We start from the raw sequence: 24,285 nt of genomic DNA, 5'->3' as shown, positions 1-24,285 counted from the left end.
ATCTATATCTATATATATATCAGGATATTATATCCTGATCAGATATATATATATAGATATATAGATATATATATCTATATATGTATGTATGTATGTATTTGTAGCTGATCACTGCGAAAGTTGGAAATTCAGATGACTTTTGGATATGACAATATATATATCCAAAAGGTATCTGAATTTCCAACTTTCACATTTTCTGTGTGCTTATTTTGTACTTAAATAGTATTTGTATGTGTTTCATGTTAGAGTTTTTGAGAGAAAAAGGATCTTGGACATGACCTAGTCTAAAATCCTTCATCTTACAGTGAGAATCCTTAGACCCAGAGAAGTCAGAGGCCTGCCCTAAATCAGAGAGGCACCTCTCACAGAACCGGCCTTAGAGTCCAATTCGACTGGTCACCAGATGGTGGTTTTCTCACATCCAACACTCTTCATCTCCAGAGCGAATGAACGACAAAGCCAAATGAAACATGAAGCCAAAGTAAATCCCTCTCATCTATGTCACTGCAATAGACACATATCAAAAGCAAAAGTAAACTCTTAATTTTATTTTACACATGTCAATCTGAAATGTATAGGTGTTAAACATCTGAAGCCTGGTAGGAAAGCAATCACCAAAGTTTTGAGAGCTGGAACAGAATTAATGGTCATCCACCTCATAGCTCTCAGGTCATGATGAGGTAATTACTGCTTACCTCAAGATACACCCTGGTCTCCAAACTGAGACTCAAGAGCCACGTTTCTGTTTTCTTGGCCCCTTGCCTCTTCACTGAACTTAAAAAGAGGCCCCAGTACCAACCCGAGAACCAAAGTGGTTTGTAGTGGGCTAGAGGAACAATTTCAGACTCATCCTTTGAACGGTGAAACATCGAATGGAATAGAATAGAGATTTTGGGGATGAGCAGGGGAAGCAGCTCTCAATCAGAGCCCTTTTCCAAAATGCTGTTTGTCTAAACACTAAAGAAAAAGAACACGAACTGACAAAAACCTAAGCTTTTAAAGACCTGAAAACTACCTCTTCATCCAAAAAACCTTTTCATGCAGACAGAATGAGACAGAGCACCTCGTGTCCATTACAGCACCCTTAGTTTCTTTATGGGATCTTTACATTTTAGTGGACTTGCTTAACAGCACAATGACTCATCAGTCAAAATAAAGTCTATTCTTTGTCAAGTATGGGAGAAAATATGAAGTGACTCAGAGGACCAACCTGTAGAAGCCAATATTCTCAGAAAACAAGCTTATTCTCCTGAATAAGCAGAGCATGTGTCATCCACAGAGGGCTATGTTAAGGGATGTTCCATACATTCTGCTTTCCCTGCTCTGCATTTTTGGGGGCGCTGTCTTCCATTGCTAATCCCCTTTCCATTTATTCGGTCTTTCACTTGATCGTTAATTGCTGGAAGCTGTTGCTACAAAGATGAAGAAGACGTGGCCTTTCTCTTAAGAAGCTCATAGTCTACTGTGATGATCTTCCAAGCTTAGTGAGCACAAAACTCAGCTGGGGAGTGCTAAAAAATGGAAGCACCCCAAACCTCTTCCTGAAAGATTCTGATTCAGGAGCCTGAAGAGAAGCCCAGCCATCTGAACTTTATAAAAACACCCCTGAGTGATTCTGATATAGGTGATTCCCAGATGCCATTGTTCAACCTACTGGTCTGGAGGGAGAGAGCATTTTTCATGTTCTTTTGAATCTCAACTAACCTTCAGCGCCCAGCTTTCCATGTTACCTTAGTCAGAAATCATCACCTTATTTCCTTCTGTGGCCTTTTATCTGTATGTCTCATGACACTGGCCATCTCCCACTTTCTGTCTTTACTATGGATCCTTTCTGGAATGTCTTATCTCACCTACCAGACTCCTGGATGAGGGACCATCTGACCCAAATTTGCATTCTCTGCAGTGTGAAGCACAGTGCCAATTATTAGTAATCATGTAAGTCTTGCTTGCTGGATGAAGGGCCCATTTGTAAAAAGTTGTGCCTTTAAAGCGGATGTTGGGGCGCCTGGGTGGCTCAGTCGGTTAAGCGTCTGACTTCGGCTCAGGTCATGATCTCGCAGTCCGTGAGTTCAAGCCCCGCGTCAGGCTCTGTGCTGACCACTCAGAGCCTGGAGCCTGTTTCAGATTCTGTGTCTCCCTCTCTCTCTGACCCTCCCCCGTTCATGCTCTGTCTCTCTCTGTCTCAAAAATAAATAAACGTTAAAAAAAATTTTTTTAAATAAAAAAAATAAAGCGGATGTAAATAAATATACTGATACAATGGAGAAAGGAGGATGTTCTCAGATGTGCAATGCTAGCTAGGCTCAGTGCTTCATAGGTGGAGTAAGTACAGGATGTTTGGGGAGACACTGAATAGCTTGGCTAAAACAGAACAAAAGGAGATGTATAAGGAGAGGAGAAAAATGAGTGGGCAAATGGAAGGTGGTAGTAGCTCTGACAGTTGCTGGAAGGTACTGGCCGCCCACCAGAGAGGAAGTATACAGATGGTCAGAGATCAAGGTATTGGAATGATCCTGCCACAAACTGACTGCCACTCTCTCCCCTCCAGTGCTCTGTCCTGCCTTGGTCTTCCTACCCTATCAGCTTCTCCTTCACTCAAGGAGCCGATTGGGCTCAGCCTGGGTTCCCCATTTCATATCATGGCCTGGAAACTCTGTAAAGGTAGTAAGCTGGGGAAACTGTAGAGCTTCCCATCTCTCATCTGTCCTTCCTTGCCTCTCCAGCTGCTGCGTGTTGGAGGCTAGAGTGGAGAAGAAACAGTGGGTGTGGGGAGGCCACCTGCAAGGTCCTTGCAAAATTCCAGTTGGGCTCGAATGGTCTTTACATGGGAGATGGAAAGAGGTGGAGAAGTGTGAGATACGCGCTTTCATTAGTAAAAAGGAGATACCTAGCACAAGGTTGTGGGGAGGATTAACTGAGATAATGACTTCCCCAAGTTTATAAGTGTAGTGCGAATGCAGAACACAGGTGCTGCTGCTGGTGGTGAGGAGGCCTCCGTGTGACCTAGAGGCCCTGTAGCCCATTTCCACTGAGGAGTTCAAAGCATCTTCCCCAGTATGATTCCGTCCTTGCCAACTACCCTCTTCTTCTTTACCTTTCCCTTTTCTTCCTGAGCCCCAGCTGGGTCCTCAACTTCTCTCACAGATCTTGATCAGAGAAATCTTGGTCAGCTGATGATCTGCATGTGTCCACACCTTCAGCCCTTGAACCCTCCAGAGTGGGACTCAGAGGGGGTGGCAGGCAGAGGACCTGTGGGATGTACCTGGGGGGCTCCTGTGCTGAAAGAGTCAATCTTCCAGGGACCCTCCTTAAAACTGTCCTCTAAAAAATTGCCAGGGCATCTGGGTGACTCAGTCAGTTAAGCCTCTGACTCTTGATTTTGGCTCAGGTCATGATCTCACAGTTCATGAGTCTGAGCCCCATGTCAGGATCTGTGCTGACACCCCAGAGCCTGCTTGTGATTTTCTCTCTCTCTGCCCCTCCTCTGCTTGCATGTATGTGCTCTCTCTCAAAAATAAATAAACATTAAAAAAGAAGAAGAAGAAGAAGAATTGCCAAGCCTGCTTCTTCATCAGCAGGTCTGTGAGTCTGGCTCATTATAACTAACATCATAGGTTTGGGGTTTTATGGGATTTTCTTCAATCTCATTTTTTTTTTTTTTTTTTTGGTTAGAATTTTTTTGTGGTAAAGTACACATGAAATTTACCATCCTAACCACTTTTAAGTGTGCAGTTCAGTGGCATTAGGTATGTTATCACCCAACCATTACCACCATCCATCTCCTGAACTCTTCACCCTGCAAACCTGAAACTCTGTAACAATTAAACACCGTGTCCCCATTCTTTCCTCCCCTCAGCCCCTGGCAGCCACCATTCTACTTCCTGTCTTTTATGAATTTGACTATTCTGGGTGACTCATATAAGTGGAATCATACAGTATTTGTCCTTTTGTGACTGGCTTTTTTTCACTTAGCATAATGCCCTCATGTTCATCCGTGCTGTAGCAGGTGTCAGAATTTCCTTCCTTTTTAGGGCTGAGTAATATTCCATTGTTAATATATACCACATTTTATTTATCCATTCATCTATTGATGGCACTTTGATTGCTTCTACCTTTTGGCGATTATGAATAAGGCTGCTGTGAACATGGGTGTACAAATATCTATTCGAGTCCCTGTTTCCAATTCTTTGGGGGCATATATCCAGAAGTAGTACTGTTAGATAATATGATAATTCTGTTTCATTGTTTTGAACAAGCACCATGTTGTTTTCCACAGTGGTTGCATCATTTTACATTCTTACCAGCAATGCATAAGGTTCTAATTTCTTCACATCCTTGCCAACACTTGCTGTTTGCTGCTTTTTTAAAAGCATTTTTATTTTTTATAATAGTCATCCTAATGGATATGAAATGGTATCTCATTGTGGTGTTGATTTGCATTTCCCTAATGATTAAAGATGTTAAACATCTTTCCATATGTTTATTAGCCATTTGTAAATGTTTGGAGAATGTCAGTTTGAGTCCTTTGCCCACTTTTGAACTGGGTTGTTTTTGTTGCTGTTGAGTTGTAGGCATTGTTTATATATTCTGGATATTAGTCCCTTACAAAATATATGATTTACAAATATTTTCTCTCATTCCATGGGTGGCCTTTTCACACTGTGTCCTTTGATGCACAAGTTTTGAATTTTAATGAAATCCGATTTATCTATGTTTTCTTTTACTGTTTTTGGTGTCATAGCTATAATTTATGTTTTTAAAATAATTTTTTAACTGAAATATTGGAGCCAAAATCCTCTCCATTTTTCAGCTGGGGAAATTATTACACAAAGAAACTGATGGATTTCCTCTATTCCAACATTGGTTAGTAAGTTCTGGGCTGAGAATCCATAATCTGGGTTTCCTTTGGCCACCCTCACTTGCCCAGCAAGACAAGGCAGGTAACATTGGTGAGACCTGGAGCAAGTCCCCAGGGACCCTAATGTTTAATCAACTCCTGAAGTGAAATAAAAAGTGTTGTTGTTTTCTACCTTTTTCTTTGCTAGTCATGTACAAGTTTCCCCACTGGTGTTGACAAAAGAAGGACTCTGGAATGGAGAGTCTAAAATATTTTAGAATGTATTCATTTCTGGGCACTACCTTTTCTAGAGCAGAATTCCCTGTTTAGAATGAATCAGTGGGTTGTTTACACCGCGTTACCAAATCCTCAGGAGAGGAAATCTGAAAAGCTGTAACCACCGCCCAGGCAGAATTGTATTCCTTTTGCTGTGTTACTGAGTGCATGGTGATTTTTCATTCCATCCTTGTTGAAGAAGTCTCTCTGCACCTCCCTCCCCACAGATCCACTCACCACTGAAACTTTTAAAGCAATAAAGCAACGAATGGGTCTGCTTAGGAGGTTCTAAAAGGGGGTGGGGGGTGGAACCCCCATTGGGACAACATGATGGGCCACAATGGAGGGAACTTACTAATAAGCCACTCAGTAGCCCAGCATCCCTCAACCTTATCAATTCAGGGGAGGTGGGTAGAAGGGTGACTTTTCTAAACCAAGGGGAGCGTAGAGGATTTTTTGGTCTGTGTCTTTGTGTTCTTGAAGGTCCAAAGTTGTAATCCTGCTCGGAGTTCTGTAGGGAGAGCATCTAATTGTGACTTCGGATTTAGCGACAGCTCTCCCGGGGTGACAGCGCGGTCGCCTGTGCCCGTTCTTCCTTCGGGTGTCCACAAGCGCACCTGGAAACTTGGAACCCCGAAGACGTTCTCATCTCGGTTTGATCTAATCCTGGATGCCCCAGAGACTTTTGGGGAAGGGACATGCTTACTCCGCCACCCCGGTGACACTACTGCTCCCCAACTCTCTCACCCCACTCTCTAGGTACTTTGGGGGTCTAGAAACAAGCCCAGCAGCGGCACTTTTCGCGCACACCAAGGGTGAGCATTTTACCGACTGGAAGACGCCTTCTTCCGACATCGTTCTGCCGCTGGTGTGACGAGAAAAGGGAGACCCGGGGCGAGACACCGCGCGGGGGACAGGCCGGGTGAGAAAGCGACTGGGCAGGGGCGAGCACGGGCCGAAGGGCGGGGCGGGCGCGGGAGGGCGCGAGGGGGCGTGGGCGCGGCGGCCCGCGCGCCCCGGCGGGCCAGGGGGAGGGGCGCTGGCGGGAGCGGCGCCTCCCGCCCGGGGTGAGCGGCGCGCGCGGCAGCCCCGCGGCACAGAGCGCCGAGCGGGGAACGCGGGCGGGTGGCGGCGAGGAAGGGTTGGAGCGCAGACGGCCGACGCGCGGCGCGGCTGCCATGGACGCGCAGTGACCCGCTGTTTAGTGCGAACTTCCTCGGCTGCGCGGAGCTCCCTGGCTGGCGGTGCGTCTCCTCGGTCACCATGAAAGGTAGGGCGGCGGCGGGCTGCGCTGGGCTCCCGGCCCGCAGGGCGGGCTTCGGGACGCGCGGGAGGGGGCGGAGGTGCAAGCTGCGCGAACTTTCTCCGGGCGGAGGGCCGGAGGAGATGCGGCGCGGGGATCGTGCGTTCACGCGTGGGGCGCTCCTCCACCCCGCAGTTCCGCACGGCAGGAGACCCAGAGGTTCGGGTTTGGGGGCGTACAAGTATTCCTCTCCCCATCGTGTCTCTCTGCGAAGTAGTTTGAAGCCCTAAGTCGTTGTTTACAGATTCCAGTTCCCAACTTTTTAATTGAAAAAACATGCCGAGGAGAGTGGAGGCATCCTCATTCCTCCCAGTCCGTTTTCCGCTCTGAGGCGCTCCACACTGTGTTTGGGAGTCCTCTCCGCTCGGCTGGTGCAGTTTCCCCATCCGAGAAGTCGACGTGCTGCCAGCCGGGTGTTTCCTTCGGGACTCGGGGATGTTCTCGGTGCGCCCTCCCCACATCTGGCAATGATTAGGTGCCCGCGGAGTTCAGCTGGCTCGGAAAATGCGTTTGGCATCTTTCTCCATCAGACCCACCGATTGGAAAATAACTGCTCTCGGTTCCGCGTCCCTTCCATGTGCCCGCCTGTGCAGTTGGTGTGCCCACGTGTGCTCAGAGGTGACACAAATCATTCCGTTGATCGTCTCCTGGGCGGTGTCCTCTGCAGGCCGGTTTAGGGGAGTGTCAGATGTTACCGTACCTTTAAGCGGAATCACAAGGATGAGGGCTTTGCAGGGCAACTTTCTATTAGAAACAGTGAGATCCGTCAACAGAATTCTGATTTATATGTGGGATAAATAATTGCAACGGGCATCAAAAGGGAATCATTTCGGGATGGCCTGGCGTGGTGTTTACACAAGACTGGAGTTTCTAGTTTTGTGCTAGGATAACACGGGCCGGGCTTGAGTGAGGGGGCTGGGTGCGAAATGCCATGTGACCGCCGTGACCGAATTTCCAGCCACCAGAGACCACGCGATGCGATCGCTTTGACTTGCCAGGGCTGTGGTCCGAGGGAGGTGTCTGGGAAGCCCCACACGCTTGGAAAGTAACTTTTGCCTCTAGCGTTCTCTGGAAGGAAGTTCTCGCTAAAGTATCCGGAGCGATACCGTTCTACCAATTATCTGTCCTTCCAAGGTGTTAGTTTCCTAGTCAGGAGACTCGAGGAAGGGCAGGGACTGAACTCCAGGTGAAAAGTCACCCTCCCCAGAAGAGAAACGAAAGATATGATACAATTTTCTGGCTAGGGAATTTCAAAACGCAGTGGTGTGTGTTTCTTGTTTTTCCACTCAGTTTGTCTTCTCTCATTTACATTTTAGGAAACACACTTTCCTTGGCCAGCACTGATTAAAGGATCCTCCCAGAAAGGAAAGAGTTCACATGGCTAAATGTTACTCTGGTGCTCAGTTACCTTCATTTGAGCCAGAAGTTAATCTTATTGCTGGTCCCTGAGGCCAGTAGTTTTTGAACTCTTGGGAAGATCAGCTCCCATCTGGGCTCCTGAACCCTGAAAATTTTATGCTTTTCGACTGGGTAAATGACCATTACTGCAATTTGGGTATTTTTAAGTGTTAATTCAAATCTGCCAGGGAAGACACACCTGAAAGTCCTAAATGTACATTTGTGAAGTTTACGCTGCATTCTGGACCAGCTTGCAGACCCCCCTGGAGAAGTCTCATTGCCTACCCTCTGTGATCCAGGCACTGTCTGAAGGCCCCACTTACCTTGTGTCCCAGTGGGGGAGGGGGTATAAGGTACTGGTGAATCCCAGGGTAGACTACTTGCTTTGAAGGCTTCTTTTCAAAGGAAATATTCTGTAAGAGATTTGCTTACCAACTATTGCCATATAACTTACATTCATTTGTCTGGTTACTGAGATGGGGAAAGGAGAGGATGGTAATAATTTTTTAGTATGTACTAAGTGCCAACCCCTGTGCTACACCCTCTACAAGCCCTCTATCAATTAATCCTCAATGGTATGAGGTAGGTATTTTAACTCCTATTTTACAGATGTGGAAACTGAGTCTAGAACTTATAAGAACTGGAGTCCAGGAGTGTGGTAAGCACTAAAGACAAGCTCTGCCAGTTTCCCTGTGTTCCTTGGAAAGGCCTAGGACACCAGGTATGATAACTTCTGGTATAGACTAGAAGAGGGGTAAGTCTCAGACAACTAAGTAGCCGAGTAACCCACAGTAGGTGCAGCAGTCAGGAAGGGGGTGGATCCAGGAAATTGGACACAAGGCTTCTGAAGCCAAGCAGAGAGTGTATTTCTAGCCAAGGAGGAAGGCTGCCTTTACCGAGTGGAATTATTTTGACAATTTGCCATAGGTAACCAATCCAAAGTTTTCCTTGGGTTTGTGATTATGTCTCGTAGTTATTAACTCATTATGCTGAAGAAAGCCAATGTTTCATTAGACTTTAACTTCCCTAAATGATACAGGTCAATGACAAACCTTGCAAATGCTTAAAGTATTAACTTAAAACATTCTTTAGATAAATAGAAAATTAGTAGACTCCTTAGAAGTTACAGAACTTTTTTTTTGCTAAAGCAAAAATTTAGCTCCTGTACGAGTCCAATGCTTTTATAAGGTACCTATTTGACTTTCTAATTCTGATGTTTCAACCTGGGACAGGGTCTATGTGATAAACCTGGCTTTTGGAGTGTAATTCCACATCTGCCATGAGCCACAGCGCCACCTATCTGTTGCATTCGGCAAGTACTTTCTCTGTTTATTTCCTCGATCTCTGGAATCACAAGTACCAAAATAATGACATCATTATATCTTTTCCAGAAGAAAATTACTTGCCTTGTGCTGCAATACTCGAAGTCTTTCAAACTTATTAAAACATGAAGTTGTTTTAATTTATTTCCAGTTTCATTTTCATTTAGCTGTGCTACACCATAAATCTCATGGTTTTGGATAAATAGTCACATTCTTTTTGAAGGAATTTGACTCCTCCAGAGTTAGGTGTGTCATTATTAAATCACGTTTCTAGTTCTGAAAGTTGGGAATATTGGTAATTTTTAATGCAGCAGCACTTGTTGCCTAAGAGATGGCCCAAAACAGCCACTAGCAACTGGGACCACAGTGGTCCAAACCACTGTTCTGATTTAACACAGGAAGGAGGTTGGTGCCATCAAATCATAGTATTCAGCCGCTTATTTTTGTGCGCCTGTATATAAACATTTCTGAAATACTGTTGGCAAGAATACTTAAAAAATGCACTGGTAAGCAATATATGTCTATTGCCAGTTGTTTTTCTGGACTCATGGACTCCTTGCTTTACCACTGTCTCTCTAAGATTTCTTGTCCTTAACTGGGATAAGTAAACAAGCATGTAAGGGCCAGCTGCATTGAAAGCATCATGTTTTCTGAGGGGAAATGGAAACAAAATGAGGCCTTTTCCCCTTCACTGATTTGGAATTGGGGCTGACCTTCCTCTGGAAGGCAAATTTACAATCTAATTATACTTTTGACTTTTCATTAGTTTGGGGATGCTTAACATTCTTAATCTGAGGTTTAATTATTGCTAAGTATAGATCTTTTCTGTGGTTTCCCAAGATTGCTCCTATGTCCCCTCCCCCCTGCTTTTTACCATGAAGTTCATCTACTGATAAGGGTGTGACTGGGACAAGCTGGCAGATGATAGCTTGCAAGCTACAGCATAACCAGGTGTCTAATTTTCTGAATTAACACTTATTAAAATAGTATTTTAAAACAGTTGATGCAGCTGCTGCCAAAGTAAGTTTTCAGATGGGAAAATAGACATTTAAGTTTTGTGATAGAAAAAAAATATATTTTGCCTCAGGTAAACGCGGAATGTGAGTAATCTCTCAGGTGGCAAATCTGACACGTGTCTCCCCATGGTGGGAAGAAGGGGTGGGGTCCTGGGAAAGGAGGCCCAGAGTGGTGGTAGAGCACAGCCTTCTTGCTGGCCGTGTGTACCCATGGTGCTTTGGAGCTTCAGCTGGTGAGTCTGAGTGAAGAGAATCAGGCAGTCAGGGGGAGTGGGGGCTGGACAGCATTCTAGGTCTGGAAGGTAATCATCTGTGAAGAATCTAACCCCACCATGGGGTCAGCTCTACCAGGATGTTTCTGCCCTTTCTATCTTCTGCCATTCTGAAGGCACCAGCTCACTCCCACTCAGCTTCCAGAGTTCCTGTCAATGGCCTGGAGGAAGGAAACAGGGTCATATGTTGGAAGATAAATGGCAGGGACGAGGTTGATCTGTACCAAGGTTTATGCTTGCTAACAACTTCTTAGGTGTGGCTGATGGCCGCTTAATATGCCCACTTATTATTTTTCTCTCTAATAATAGCTGACACTTATTGAGCACCTGCCCAGCCGAGTGTCCTTATTTTCTCCATTTTGCAGATAGGAAAAGTTTGGCTCAAAGAGATAGGGTTACTTATCTAAGGGTACCTAGCTGGTCAGTGGGAAAACTGGTATTCAAACTCCGACAGTCTGACTCCAGAATGCACATGACACCTCTTGCTTAGACTCCTTCCTAGCCAAACTCTAATATTCCACTCAATCAACCCATCTTTGTTAAGTACCTACTGTGTGTCACATTCCACTAGATACTAAGTGAGCCACATAAAGTCCTACCATCTGGACTCAGACCTATAATAACCTGGCATCAAAGGTCTGAAGAAATTGATGTGCTCTACAGCCAGCCACTAGAAGAGCCTCGTTAGACAGAAGCTCTTATAAAAGATATATCATATTCCAGAGTCATTGCCATGTGTACAGTTTATCTTCTGGGAGGTTTTGCTTATGACTGATTGAATGAATGTGAGTGGCTCACTGAATCCAGCAACTCTGAAAACAGCCTCTGCACCACAGTTTTGCTGACAGATTTGCCATGAAACAATGGAACATTGTCAGAAGTGTCATATTCAGGAACAGACTGTAACCATCAGTAGATGATCAGTTATAAGAAAAATACATAAAAATAAAATAGTAGTAGTGGTAGTAAATAAACATTATGAGCAACGGATAGGGAAATAGGGACATTCTTCATAGAAAGTATTTCATTCTTTACTGCTGACACCGCTGTTTCTAACCATAGCAACAAAGCTTGAGGGAGGTAACTTTTCAATCAGTGATTTGATTTCTGTTTAAGTGAGTGCTATTTGAAGAGCCCAAACCAATACAGTGCCTTGAAAAGATCCTGCTGATTGCTTAAGGGTCCTTTGTAATTATATGGCAGTGAAAACCAGCGTAAACAGAAATAAGTGATATCAAATTAAGATGCCAAAGAGCTAATCCCTGAATTTATCATGAATATTCAGTTAATACTCTTTAGAATATAAAGGAAGTGTGTTTTTCAGCATGGGAGAAGTTTTAAAAATTAAGTAAATTTATTGGACTTTGATATATTAAATATGACTCTTTTACATTTCCTTGAATGAATGGTTTGGGACTATAACTCAGTATCACATGAGGTCATATTCACTAGACTGAGATTGGATATTTGACATTCTGCCTGACTTGTGCTTGGCTTTTGTGGAAGCAGTTGCACTTCTTTGGGCCTAAGTCACTTCCTTGTGACCTAGAAATGTTAAGAAACCGATATTTATGTTACAACATATTATTCACAGGCAAAATAGTTCAACTTTATACTTGATAACGCATACTTTAAAATATAACCATTTCATAAAATGTAATTATACATAGTGACCCCAGGAGTTGAGCCTGATAATTTTAGTGTGGTGGCAAGGGGTGTGGACTCTGAAACCAGAGGGACCTGGTAACCACATGAAAATTACCTAACCTCCCCTGGTTAGGAACACAGTCCCTGGTTTCCTTCTCTGTCAAGTGGGGGATAGTAATGGCATCTACCCAATGCCATTTTTATTTGTTCGTTGTGTGGAGGATTAAATAGGTTGGTATGGATTGTTTAGAATAGTGTCTAGCACTTAATGAAAACTCAAGACATTTTAGTTATTGTTATACTGTGTAATTGTTAACCTGCTGCCTCCTCCAGGCAGTAATAGAATTGCCAGTTATGAACCATTTAAGTTAATCAAGTGAAACAATGTATACCATGAAGAAAAAATTTCAGTTTTGAGAGAAAAGTAATTTTCAAATTACAGATGTGTTAAAGCTGACCTCAGAGACTGGAGGGAGCTGTGCTCTCTATAGGAACAGTGCTCACATTGGTCTATCTTTAGCTGTTGTCTCTAGTGTTATCGTCATCATTGTATTATATAAAAACCAGCCATACTGAAAATGCAGGGACCGTGTTTATAGTGAGTTTGTAAACTATAGTAAAATCATACAATTTTCTCATTTGTGGTAGTGGTAGAAAATTGATTAAATATTTGTAAATACATTTAATTTGCCTAAGAGCATGCAATTTCCATGCCTACTAATAATGCCTACTAATAATGACATACTGTTTTTAAAGATATGTATCTCAAATCCAGTGTCCAGATTTATCCAGTAAAAATATGACATCAAAGAATCAAAACATAAAACAAATTCGTCTCTAAGGAAGCATTAGGACAGAGGCACATATATATATATATATATGTATGTATATATATATACATATATATATATATATATATATATATATACTGTATGAGATCATGTCTATTTCACTGGTAGTGTTGATTTCCTACTGATTTGTCATATTTGTATTTTATTATTTATGATTGGGCCACCAAATCTTAACTAGCTTTCGCTTACTCTTTATTTAATATATTATTTAAATATGTTCAAATATTCTTTATATCAAATATATTCAAATATTCATTTAGTATATGATTGAGATCTATTCAAATATTTAGTACATTATATAGTATATTATTTACATTATTTAGTATATTATACAGCTCCTGTCCCCAAAGAGCTTGCAGTCTGGTGGGCAGAGCAAGGCTTATGCACAAACAATTGGCATCTAAGGAAAAGGTGAAATGGGGCCTATGTGAAGTTCAGATAAATGTTGTTGGAGGACAGGAGGAGAGGGCAACCTGGCTGAAAACAGGGATAATTTCATTTGGAGGGATGATGCAAGCTGATTCATTACCTTGAATTATATTTCGTATTTCAGATTGTATTATTCTAATTGTAATTGAAGAGGGAAATGGTACATCCAGGCACCGCAAAACCTTGAAGTGAGGCATTTCACTGTAGGAGGTGAGAGAAGATCACAGTTTTCTCAAACTTTGTCTCCTGAGCTCAATGTTGGTCCATTATTTGTAATTAATTATAGTATATCACTTTGGCATAATTGTCTGGATAACCTAAACAGAAAGTTAAGTGATTTCAAAACAAAACAGATGTATCAGTTGTTTATTTATTATTTGGGAGGGGGCTAGTTAACAAAGACCACTTATTTTTTGCATGCCTCCAGAGAATTGGACAGCATTAGTTTTCCTTGACAACTGACCCATGTATTTGAGGCCGTTTCAGAGCCCTTAGAAAATTTGAGGCAGTGATTCGTCTGCTCTGGACTTTCTTATTATTAACCTGACAATGTGATTGGATGAGGAGGTCCATCATAAAACAAAGAGAGGCATGTCCTCTGCCCTATAATTAGCCATGAATGGTAGATGTGGGGATCAAGGTTTTGAGTGTCATATTTGTTTCTTACTTTTTAAGTTGTTAAAGTTGGCTCCCAGGGGAAATCTGGTTTAGACTACACTCCCAATTTAGGGGTAAAAGTAACAAAAAAAAAATCACCTCAATTTTGTTGGAATATAAAGGAATGAAAAAGGTATGGTATCTCTCTTTACCCTAAAAGCAAGTATTTGCTGTTTTTATAAGAATCAGAACCATAAGTTGTACCACAAATTAGGGTCATTTTATGTCTGTAATATTGACTTAAAAAAAAAAACAAACTTATACTATTGAACCAAAAAGTGATCCTTTTGTTATAAAACATAAAATTGGGAAAGCAGCTGAATAATTGAAATAAATCTTCTGTAATATTTGGAGTAATCTACAAGTATTTAAATTGCTACAAATTCCTTTATCCATTTGGAGTATGGTAGTGAGGAGGCCTGGAAGGCAGATCTAATTACCCCATCAAAATTATGCTGAACCTCAGTATTATATTGCACTGCACTGAGCTCATTCACTTGCAGAATACATAACAACTATGGCCCAGAAATGCCAATGGGCAAACCAAACTATACAAGGGCCATGTTAGGTTTTATATTTATAAAGCTATGAAGCCAGGGCAGATAGTACTAGTACGGCTCTTAAGGTTAAATCAAGGTTAAAGAATGTCTGCCTTTGGGGCGCCTGGGTGGCTCAGTTGGTTAACCATCTGACTTCGGCTCAGGTCATTGATCTCACGGCTAGTGAGTTCAAGCCCTGAGTCAGGCTCTGTGCTGACAGCTCAGAGCCTGGAGCCTGCTTCAGATTCTGTGTCTCCCTCTCTCTGCCCCTCCCCTGCTCACACTCTGTCTCTCTCAAAAATAAAAAGAATGTCTGACTTCAGTTTTTACAGCCCAAATTTGTTAAGGTAAATCTTCTTCAATGTCAGATAGATACTTCAGTGCCAGTTAGCTAGGGTCCAAATTGAACCCACCCCACATAATACTCTTGCTAATCAAACTTCCCTGCTGTTGACCTCCCCCAAATGCTCACTTCAGACTGGAGCTTTGAGTCTTTTGAAACTTGAGCACTAAAGTAGTCCCTACCTGGGGCACCTGGGTGGCTCAGTTGGCTTAGCATCTGACTCTTGATTTTGGCTCAGGTTGAGCCCCAACATCAAGCCCCATGTTGGGCTTCTCACTGAGCCTGCTTGAGATCCTCTCCCTTTCTATTTCTCTTTCTCTCTCTCCCTTCCTCTACCCATCCCCCCTGCTCAGGTGTGTTCTCTCTCTCTCTCTCCCTCTCTCTCAAACATAAAAAATAAAAAAATAAGTGGTCCCTATCCAAACCTAAAGCTATCTTGTATTTCATGAACATTCAAGTTTTGTGATATTTATTTTTGTCCTTAAAGCAGAGTACCGCTGTTACCACCTCTGTCCTCTTACTTAGAAAGACCCCTCATGTTTATTAAGCATTAAGTATGTGTTGGGTGTTTCCCACATATCAATTCCTGTTTGCCTCCCAACAATAAGTGAGATAGGAATTATTGGTCCCATCTTATGGGAGAATGAGAGGCAGCCTTGAGTTTATGTTGCCAGACGAGGTGGAGCCAGTGTTCAAACCCAGGTCTTCTAATTCCAGAGACCAAGCTTTGGCTGGCTCAGCCTGGCTTTAGGAGCAAAGTCCCCCAGAACAGCACAGTGGTGTCCAAAGAGATGCCCAAAATATTTAGTAACCCAGGTGACATTCTGTGGAGGCCACAGTTCTGCAGTGCCATGAAGGTGCCTCCACGCAGTAGTGGCCAGTGGAGGGCCACTGTAGACTCAGGGGTCCAGATGACACTGGGTATTTGGCTCCAGGGATGCAGGGGCATTTTTTCCTCTCCTCACCACCCAGACCTGCTATGATAGGTAGTGGTGGTGGGAACCCACAGGAACAACTTGCAGGAATGCTCACGGCAGGCAGCGTATGTTCACCAGCTGGTTTGGAAGCATGGAAACATTCTAACAGCTGGTAGGACTGTGCTGTTCTGTTCTAACAGTGATGGCTGTACAAGAGCTGGGACTGCATCGAGGTAGAAACAGCATAGAGTAGCCGATGGATACGCACATGCGGACAGCATCACTGAGCCTAGCCTCTGTCCACGGTCCTTCAGCCTGGCTCCTAAGGAAGTCTGAACTTGCTCTGTTCAGTTTGGCATTTGTCAGAACATACTTTGTGCCAGGGATTTAAGGCTCTAAGTCCAAACTTCTTATTCTGTTGCTTCAGGTTGAACTCTTCACACTGGCTCTTTGGAACAGGGTGGACTTTGGACCTTTTTCTGGTCATCAGCACTTTCATTTTTGTCTACCTTTTATCTTGCACCCACATTCCTTTGTTTTGTTGGCTTTATTTTTTTTTTTAAATCAAAGTTAGAGATGTATAGAGTTTGAAGAGTCAAAAAACATTTATTATGAATGAGATTTATTATGAAAAACAGCAGTTTCCTGCCGGCCCACCTTCATATCATCATTTTCCAGTCCCCAGAGGGAATCTCTTGAGAACATTTTTAACATTTTCTTTTGGCATTTACTTTTCTTGCGGTTATCCTCTGATGCCTAACAAACCATCCCCAAACCCTGTAGCGTAAAACAACAGCTGTGTATTTGTTCAGGATTCTGTAGTTCGGCTCGGCTTCTGCTTCCTGGGGTGTTGACCATGCTGGTCAGCCGCACCCCCAGGGCCGGGCATCAGCAGGGTGGCTGGAATGGCTTCTTCCCCTTCGTCATCTCTTGCTCTCCCACAGATCTTCTCTCCCAGGGGGGCCTCCAGTCCAGCACGGTCGTGGGACATTTCACATGGCAGCTAGTTGCCAAAGGGTGAAAACAGAAGCTGAAAGGCATCTGGGGCCCAGTTCCTGAGGTCACCCACTGCCACTTCTGGCAAATTCCATCAGCCAAAGCAAGTCACAGGGCTCTCCCAGATTCAAGAGAGTGGAAATGGGCTTGCACGTGGAGGGATGGAAAGAATTGTTGGTAGTCCTTTATGCGGATGATCTGTCACAACCCCTTGTCTTTAAGTGAAATGCTTGTGGTCTTCTCCTCCTCCTTATTATTATTAGTACTACAGCAGTACTAGTTAGCAATTAGTACTCATTGCTAATTGGGATTTTGGCATATATATTGACTCCCCTTTATAGCAGATAAGGTTTAGTTCTTTCACCCTTCATTTCCACCTAACAACCCTCATGGATGCCGTCTGTTGCCCTCCATCATCCCAAAATAGTTACATCACAATCTTGATCAAATCAGCATTCAGTGTTCATATTACTGTACTTATATAAATGCTATTCACAGCTGACTCATATTTCCTTCATGCATAACTTCTCTCCTCTGGAGTTAACAATTCTCTTGTTTTATTTGCTTAGCTTCCTGTGTGTGTGTGTGTGTGTGTGTGTGTGTGTGTGTATGTGTATATCAGCATTCATCCCCAGAGTCTCTTCCACTTTTCTGAATCTCTACACATGTGTTCACCTATAGTAGATATTCTCTCATTTCCATATTTTTGAAGAAATCTCCCCTGGAGCTTTCTGACCTACTCAGGGTTAGGGTTAGATTAGGGTATATGCATGTGTGCGTGCACACGGATACACACACACACGTGTTTTTCTAGCTTTGTTATTTTAGTGGAATGCATTCTCTGATGTCTCGAAGAAAGTGTTCATGAGAAGTACATTTTTGGGGACTGTGTAGGTCTGAAGACATCTTTGTATTACCTACTCATTCACTGGAGAGATTTCTGTGTAGGAAATAATTTAGCCTTAGAATTTTTGAGGGCACTGATCTATTTTCTTTTAGTTTTGCTATTAAGAAGTGTGAGTGTGAGGTTTTCCTTTCCTTTCCTTTCCTTTCCTTTCCTTTCCTTTCCTTTCCTTTCCTTTCCTTTCCTTTCCTTTCCTCCCCCTCCTCCTCCCCTTCCCCTTCCCCTTCCCCTTCCCCTTCCCCTTCCCCTTCCCCTTCCTTTGTAAGCTTTTAAGTTTTCCTGTCTGGAAGTTTTTAGGATTTTCTTTTTGTCCTCAGTGTTCCGAAATTTTACAGTGATGTGCTTTGGAGTGGATCTCTTTTCTTTGTGCTGAGAGGAAACTGGCCCTTTTACTCTGGAGACTCATCCTTCACTGCTGAAAAATTTTGTTTAGTTCTTCCTCTGATAATTATCTACCCCTGTTCTTTTACCTAAAACACTTGCTATTTGAATTTAAATATTGGATCCACTGAATTGATTTTTTTTTTTTTTTTGGCTTTGCTCTTTTCTATTTATTTGTTTCCCTTCCTTCCCAACCTCTGGAATATTTCAGCTGTATTTTCCAACTCTTCTATTAAATTTTTGCTTTTGTGTGTGTTGTGTGACTTCTCTGAAAAATAAACTTAGGTCTTCTGCTGTAGTCAGGGAGGGACAGTCACTTCCCTTGGAAGGGGACTTGGGAAGTCCAGCTGCTCCCCATCCCCCCCCCCCTACTGCCCCACGTACCACACAAACCATTTAAAGTGTTCAAGTCAGTGGGTTTTTTTGGATTTTTTTTTTGTTTTATGTATTCACAGGTTTTGCAACCATCATTATAATCAATTTTAGAACACTTTTGTCACCCAAGAAAGAAACCCCATACCCATTAGCTGTCATTCCCCATTTTCCCCTAAAACTTCTAGCCATAGGCAACCTTTAATCTGCTTTCCAACTCTGAATTTGTTTAACGTAGACATTTCATTTCATATACATGGAGTTGTACAACATGCAGTCTTTCGTGACTGGTTTCTGTCACTTAGCATGATGTGTTCAGGGTCCGTTCATATTGTAACACATGCCAGCGCATCATTCCTTTTTAGGGCTGAATAATACTCTATTGTGTGGCTCTATCCTAATTTCTCCGTTCATCATTTTGTGCACATTCAGGGTGTTTCCACTTTTTCCTGTTATGACTAATACTGCTACAAACATTTGCGTACAAGTTTTTGTGTGGACATGTGTTGTCATTTCTCTTGGATGTACGCCTAGAAGTGAAATGGCCTAACCCTTAGAAGAAGTGCCAGACCATTTTCCAAAGTGGCTATACCATTTTACGTGTCCACTGGTAGCATATGAGAGTTCTGATTTCTGCACATCCTTGCCAACATTTGCCATTTGTCTTTTTGGTTATAGGCAACTGCTTCTTAAATATATGTTCATCCAGTCCTCCTATTTTAGCCTTACATTGGTTCTCCCTCAAGAGTGACCTGTGTCCCAAATTCCTCAGCCTTTTCAGCATTCTGTGGTATAAAGGACTGCACCTTAGCTTTTCTGCTGCTAGCACAGGGTTCAGTTTCTTGGGACTGTGGTGTCCCCATGGTGTGGAACTCGAGCCCCCTCCCCCCACTGCTGCCAGATTCTGGGTCTTAGTCTTGGTCTGACTCCTCACAAGCGGTGAGACCTGGGGTCAAGTTATGTAACTCCTCTGAGCCTTAGTTTTCTCATCTGTAAAACAGATGAACATAATGAGTAGGAAGTATCTGACATATGGAAGATATTAACTATTCTCTTATCTTCCCCAAATGTGGTGAATATTTAAAAAGAGGAAGATTTAATCTCTTTTCTTTAGGAATTCATCAACTGGTAGTAGAGATAGACACATATATAACTCTAATCTGCTGAGTTTCAACAACTATTCAGTACCTATAAGGTGCCATAAATGTGCTGGTTGCTGAGGGTACATACAATGCAACAAGTTTCCTGTTTTCAAATGGCTTTCTATCTGGTGGCGTGAAAACCAGCAACTGAAACGTGGGATAGACGGAGGAAAGTGCTGTCGCACTGACCTAAAGGGAGTGTAGGGAAAGGAGAGGTATATTCTAACTGTAGGGTGTCACACACTTGGTCCTTAAGTTGATTGGAACATCTTCACTTGAACCCATGGTACCCTGAAATAGCAAGACTCAAAGCTGTCAATCATCAACAGAATTCTCTTCAGTGTTCTCTATCATGAAACCTCTGGTGAGTGTGGCTCTGTGCCAGATATCAAGGAAAGTAAAGAAAACAAATAAAAATCACTTTTTGAAACAGGCAAACTGAAGACCGGGTAGCCCATAGGTATTAAAACAAAAATGCGGAAATACAGCTGTGGAAGCCTAAAAGCATGTGCCTATAGATATCAGTCTCACATTGTTTTAAACTTGTTTTGTTATTTTGTTATGTTAAGGTTATGTCCTCTCTGCAGACAAACTGCTGTTACAAGCAGGGATCAGGTTAGGGCCACTCCAGAACTTAGAGGCCTTTCATCTTAGCCAAATCCTTGCTTGCATAGGGGTGCAACAGATGTGTGGCTTAGGTGGTGTCAGAGACAGATTCTGTGACAGAGACAGAAAGTGGCAAGTTGCTGAGGTGACTGGATATTCTCTAGGGAGAATATCCTTATTTAAGAACACCACTTTTGGGGGCCCTTGGTACTGTAAAGATAGTCTACGATGTACTTCCCTTGGGTCTACAGAGCGTGAGGAAAAGTTTTGAGAATAGAATGCAACGTTGCACATCATGTCAGGCTTATTTATCTTCCTCAAACCTGTCTGTCTGCCACTGTGGGCTGAATTGTAGTCTTTTCCCCTCTAAAATCTTCAGGAATTGCTTTCTCTTTCTGTCTCTCAAAATAAATTAAAAAAAAAAAAAAAGAGGGGTGCCTGGGTGGCTCAGTGGATTAAGCATCTGACTCTTGATTTTGGCTCAGGTCATGGTCTCAAGGTTCGTGGGATAGAGCTCCTGTCAGGCTCTGTGCTGACAGCATGGAGCCTGCTTGGGATTCTTTCTCTCTCTCTCTCTCTCTCTCTCTCTCTCTCTCTCTCTCTCTCTCTCTCTCTCTCTCTCCCCCTCCCTCCCTCCCTCCCCGCCCCTCCTTCCCCCCCACTCTGCCCCTCCCCAGCTCATGCTCTCTCTCTCTTTTTCTCAAAATAAATAAACTTAAAAAATAAAGCATTTAGGCATTAAGAACACTTGACCTTGTCCTCTCTCTTGGGGCTCGTGTAGCCTGATGTGGGTTGCCCACGCAGCCACAGAGCCATCAGCCCTGGCCTTTTTCTCTTTTTCCCTTTTTCCATCCCCTAAATGCCTGGCTCTACCACTAGCTTAAATGGGCTGTTTGTTGGCTGCACAGCTGGGGAAACATGGCAGAGGGCTCTGGGGGCCAGCCAACTATGCAAATGAACAACAGATAAGTGTTACCTGACTGACTTCACCTGGCTTTTAAGGATACAAGAAGAGGATTCTAAGATCAATTGTTGAAAACCCGAGTAAAACAAAGTTAAGTTGTTTTTCCTCTTTCATAAGGGTTCAAAAACCCTTGTGAATCGCCAAGAAAGGAACATACTATACAGTGTTTCCAAAATTCTCTTTTTTCCTCCAAAGAAAAAACGTTGAGAAGACTCATTTAAGATGCCTCTCTATGAGACCTTCTCTGATCATCCACATGAGATGTGATCTATGGTACTTGACGTGTACCCCTTAGGGCTCATGATTTTCTGTCTAGTTGTAGAGTTGGACGAGATAGTTGTTTGTATTCTTTTAGTAGCCGCTGTAAGAAGTCCTGATCCTTTTGGAATGAGGCTTAAGACAAGAAGCAGGAGATCCTCCTTGAGCCCTATTAGGGGTCACCTGGAAGGCCTTTGTTTTCTCGAACTCCTAATAGGTTTGAGTATGTTAATTTGGAGACAGAGCTGAACTGTTTTAGTAACAAAAATATGAGACATTTGAAGTTCCCAGGGAAATTTCAGGAAGGAGACAAGAGTTAGTCAGACTAAATGCTGCATGGGAAAAAGATCAGAGAGGAAAAAGAAAACAAACAAACAAACTAATGGTAGGCTTGCTGAAAAGAAGCTTTGGGAGGAGAACAGAAATGTCTTAACGGGAAATTGTAAGCTGTTTGCTATCAGAGGTACAGCATAAACCGTTCTTTTGTTTCCACTGTGTGATCCTCAGTGATGCCTCCTTGCTTCACAAAGTCTGAGGAGTCTGTGAGTAGACTCCTCAGACGTGGCCTGGTGGAGGAGGGGCTGGAACTGGCAGGGGAAGCTGACATCTAGGTGACACCATTACCTGTCTTCATGCCTCATCAACCCCATTAGGCTATAAGCATATGTTTATTGAGTGAATAAATAAGTAAGTAAATGAATGAATGGATTTATTTATCTGCAGAAGCAGTAGATAAGGGTTTCTTTTTAACTGAGACTAGACCAAGCCTTTCAGCCGTTAATATGATAGGATTACTTAGTAAAGCTGGCCCAGAGGAGCTTAATAGGTATTTGTGAAACTAACCAGTCACCGAGTGACTGAGAAAGGTGCTGTTCTCTTGGTTGTAAGCATGTTCTTCCATGTAGAAAGAAATAAAGCTTTAATCTTTTTTTAAAACAAATTTTAATGTTTTTTTTTTTTTTAATTTTTTTTTCAACGTTTTTTATTTATTTTTGGGACAGAGAGAGACAGAGCATGAACGGGGGAGGGGCAGAGAGAGAGGGAGACACAGAATCGGAAACAGGCTCCAGGCTCCGAGCCATCGGCCCAGAGCCTGACGTGGGGCTCGAACTCACGGACCGCGAGATCGTGACCTGGCTGAAGTCGGACACTTAACCGACTGCGCCACCCAGGCGCCCCTTAATGTTTATTTTTGAGAGAGAGAAGGGGAGAGATTGTGAGCGGGGGAGGGGCAGAGAGAGAGGGAGACATAGAATCCAAAGCAGGCTCCAGGCTCCAAGCTGTCAGCACAGAGCCCAATGCAGGGCTCGAACCTGTGAACCATGAGATCTTGACCTGAGCCAAAGTTGGATGCTTAACCAACTGAGCCACGCAGGCACCCCTAAAGCTTCAATCTTTGACATAAGAAGACTGCTTTAATTATGAAGACCTGGCCTTCTGCATTCCAAGCAAGATTTCTTCCCTGTTCTCTGAATAAGGAAACAATGGTAAAATACAGATACACACTTCTCCATTCTCTGCTGGAAGTAATTACTCTCTCACTGGTGTTTTCATAGCACTTCACAACAAACTAGTGCTCTGAGGCCACCACATTGTATTACAGATACCATGCCTCTTGGGTTTTTCTATAACAGTTCAAGGTTCAAATACATCCAGGTCCTGCATTCCATTTGGGGCCTGAAAAAAATGATCTCAGAGGCTTTGTTTTCCCCCTCCTTGACTCTCTTTCTTGAAAACTTGTCAGCTTCTTCAGGGAAGGGACTATGTTTACTCATTTCTGAAGCCCCACTGCCTGGCAATCTCTGGTCCACAGTAAGTGCCAAATAAATGCTTTTGAACTGAACTGCATAATGGAGATTACTGAATGCTGGTGCAATAATGGTGACCAGCTCAAGAATAATTGGTTAGGGCTCCCTGGAAAGGCCTCATCTTGACACTTTACTTGTTGTCAGAAGTATCCTTTAAGTGCACAAGAAACTAGACCCACACCTGGCAGAACTGTAACGTAGGTTCTTTGTCAGTGTGATAAGGAATCACGTCACATCTGTCTTGGGGGTCTGGATTTAGATCTTTTGGTAGAAAGCTTGGCTGACCTATCTCTTTTGTTCCAGAGGGGCCCTACATTTAGGAATTCCCATAGCAAGTCTGTCTTTTGAAATGTATTTACTGGGAAACCATCTGTTGGTCCTGGTTATCCAATGGAAAGGGAGTGGGAAGGGTTTGTTTGTCACTGCAGGAGCCATGCTGGGCTCCTGAGATGTCACATTTAGTGAAACACAGGACCCCAGAGCCTGGCATCTGAGAGGAAGGGCTTAAGAATCAGTTATGTGATGATAACATAACCCTTTGGACAGCTGGTTATTCAGTCATCATTCAACAAAATTCATTTAGCCCCTGCTTTGTGGCATGCACCATTCTAGGCATAGGGGATTCGTTCGTGAAACAAAACAGAAAAAGTTTCTGCTCACAGGATGCAAGATGACACACACACACACACACACACATAAATGAGGAGGATATCAGAGAGTAATATTAAAGTAGGGTGGTGTGACAGGGAGTGTCTGGGTTGTGGTCTGGAAAGGCATCTCAAAGGTGTCACTCTTCAGCTGAGACCTGGATTAGAAGGAGTCTCATCAAGAGCAGAAGAAAGAGCATTCCAGCCAGAGGGAACAGCCAGTGCAGGAACCCCATAGCTTTTCTTAGAAAGTGTGGCATGTTTTCTGGGAGCAGAAGGACACATGTTGTGGGCAAAGGGGAGGGTGGAGCAGGTGGGGGAGGGTGGAGAGGTGGGGGAGGGTGGAGAGGTGGGGGAGGGTGGAGAGGTGGGGGAGGGTGGAGCTGGTGGGGGAGGGTGG

General features: G+C 43.3%; 1 protein-coding gene across 2 annotated transcripts in view; it reads left to right on the top strand.

Moving 5' to 3' along the window:
* Positions 1-6,165: 6,165 nt before the first annotated feature.
* COLEC12 (collectin subfamily member 12) overlaps positions 6,166-24,285 on the top strand; it is a 194,961-nt gene continuing 176,841 nt past the window's right edge. The window contains exon 1 of one of the 2 annotated variants that reach the window (XM_058692557.1): positions 6,166-6,383. In XM_058692557.1, coding sequence (XP_058548540.1) covers positions 6,377-6,383 — 7 coding nt within the window. In that variant the 5' untranslated portion in view covers positions 6,166-6,376. The remainder of the gene's footprint in view (positions 6,384-24,285) is intronic. The other variant, XM_058692556.1, reaches the window with a different exon arrangement.

The sequence above is a fragment of the Neofelis nebulosa genome, chromosome 11 (genome assembly GCF_028018385.1).
Source record: "Neofelis nebulosa isolate mNeoNeb1 chromosome 11, mNeoNeb1.pri, whole genome shotgun sequence".
NCBI classification, from domain to species: Eukaryota; Metazoa; Chordata; class Mammalia; order Carnivora; family Felidae; genus Neofelis; species Neofelis nebulosa.
The sequence above is the reverse complement of the archived record's forward strand: the minus strand, read 5'-3'. Positions and strand labels throughout refer to the sequence as shown.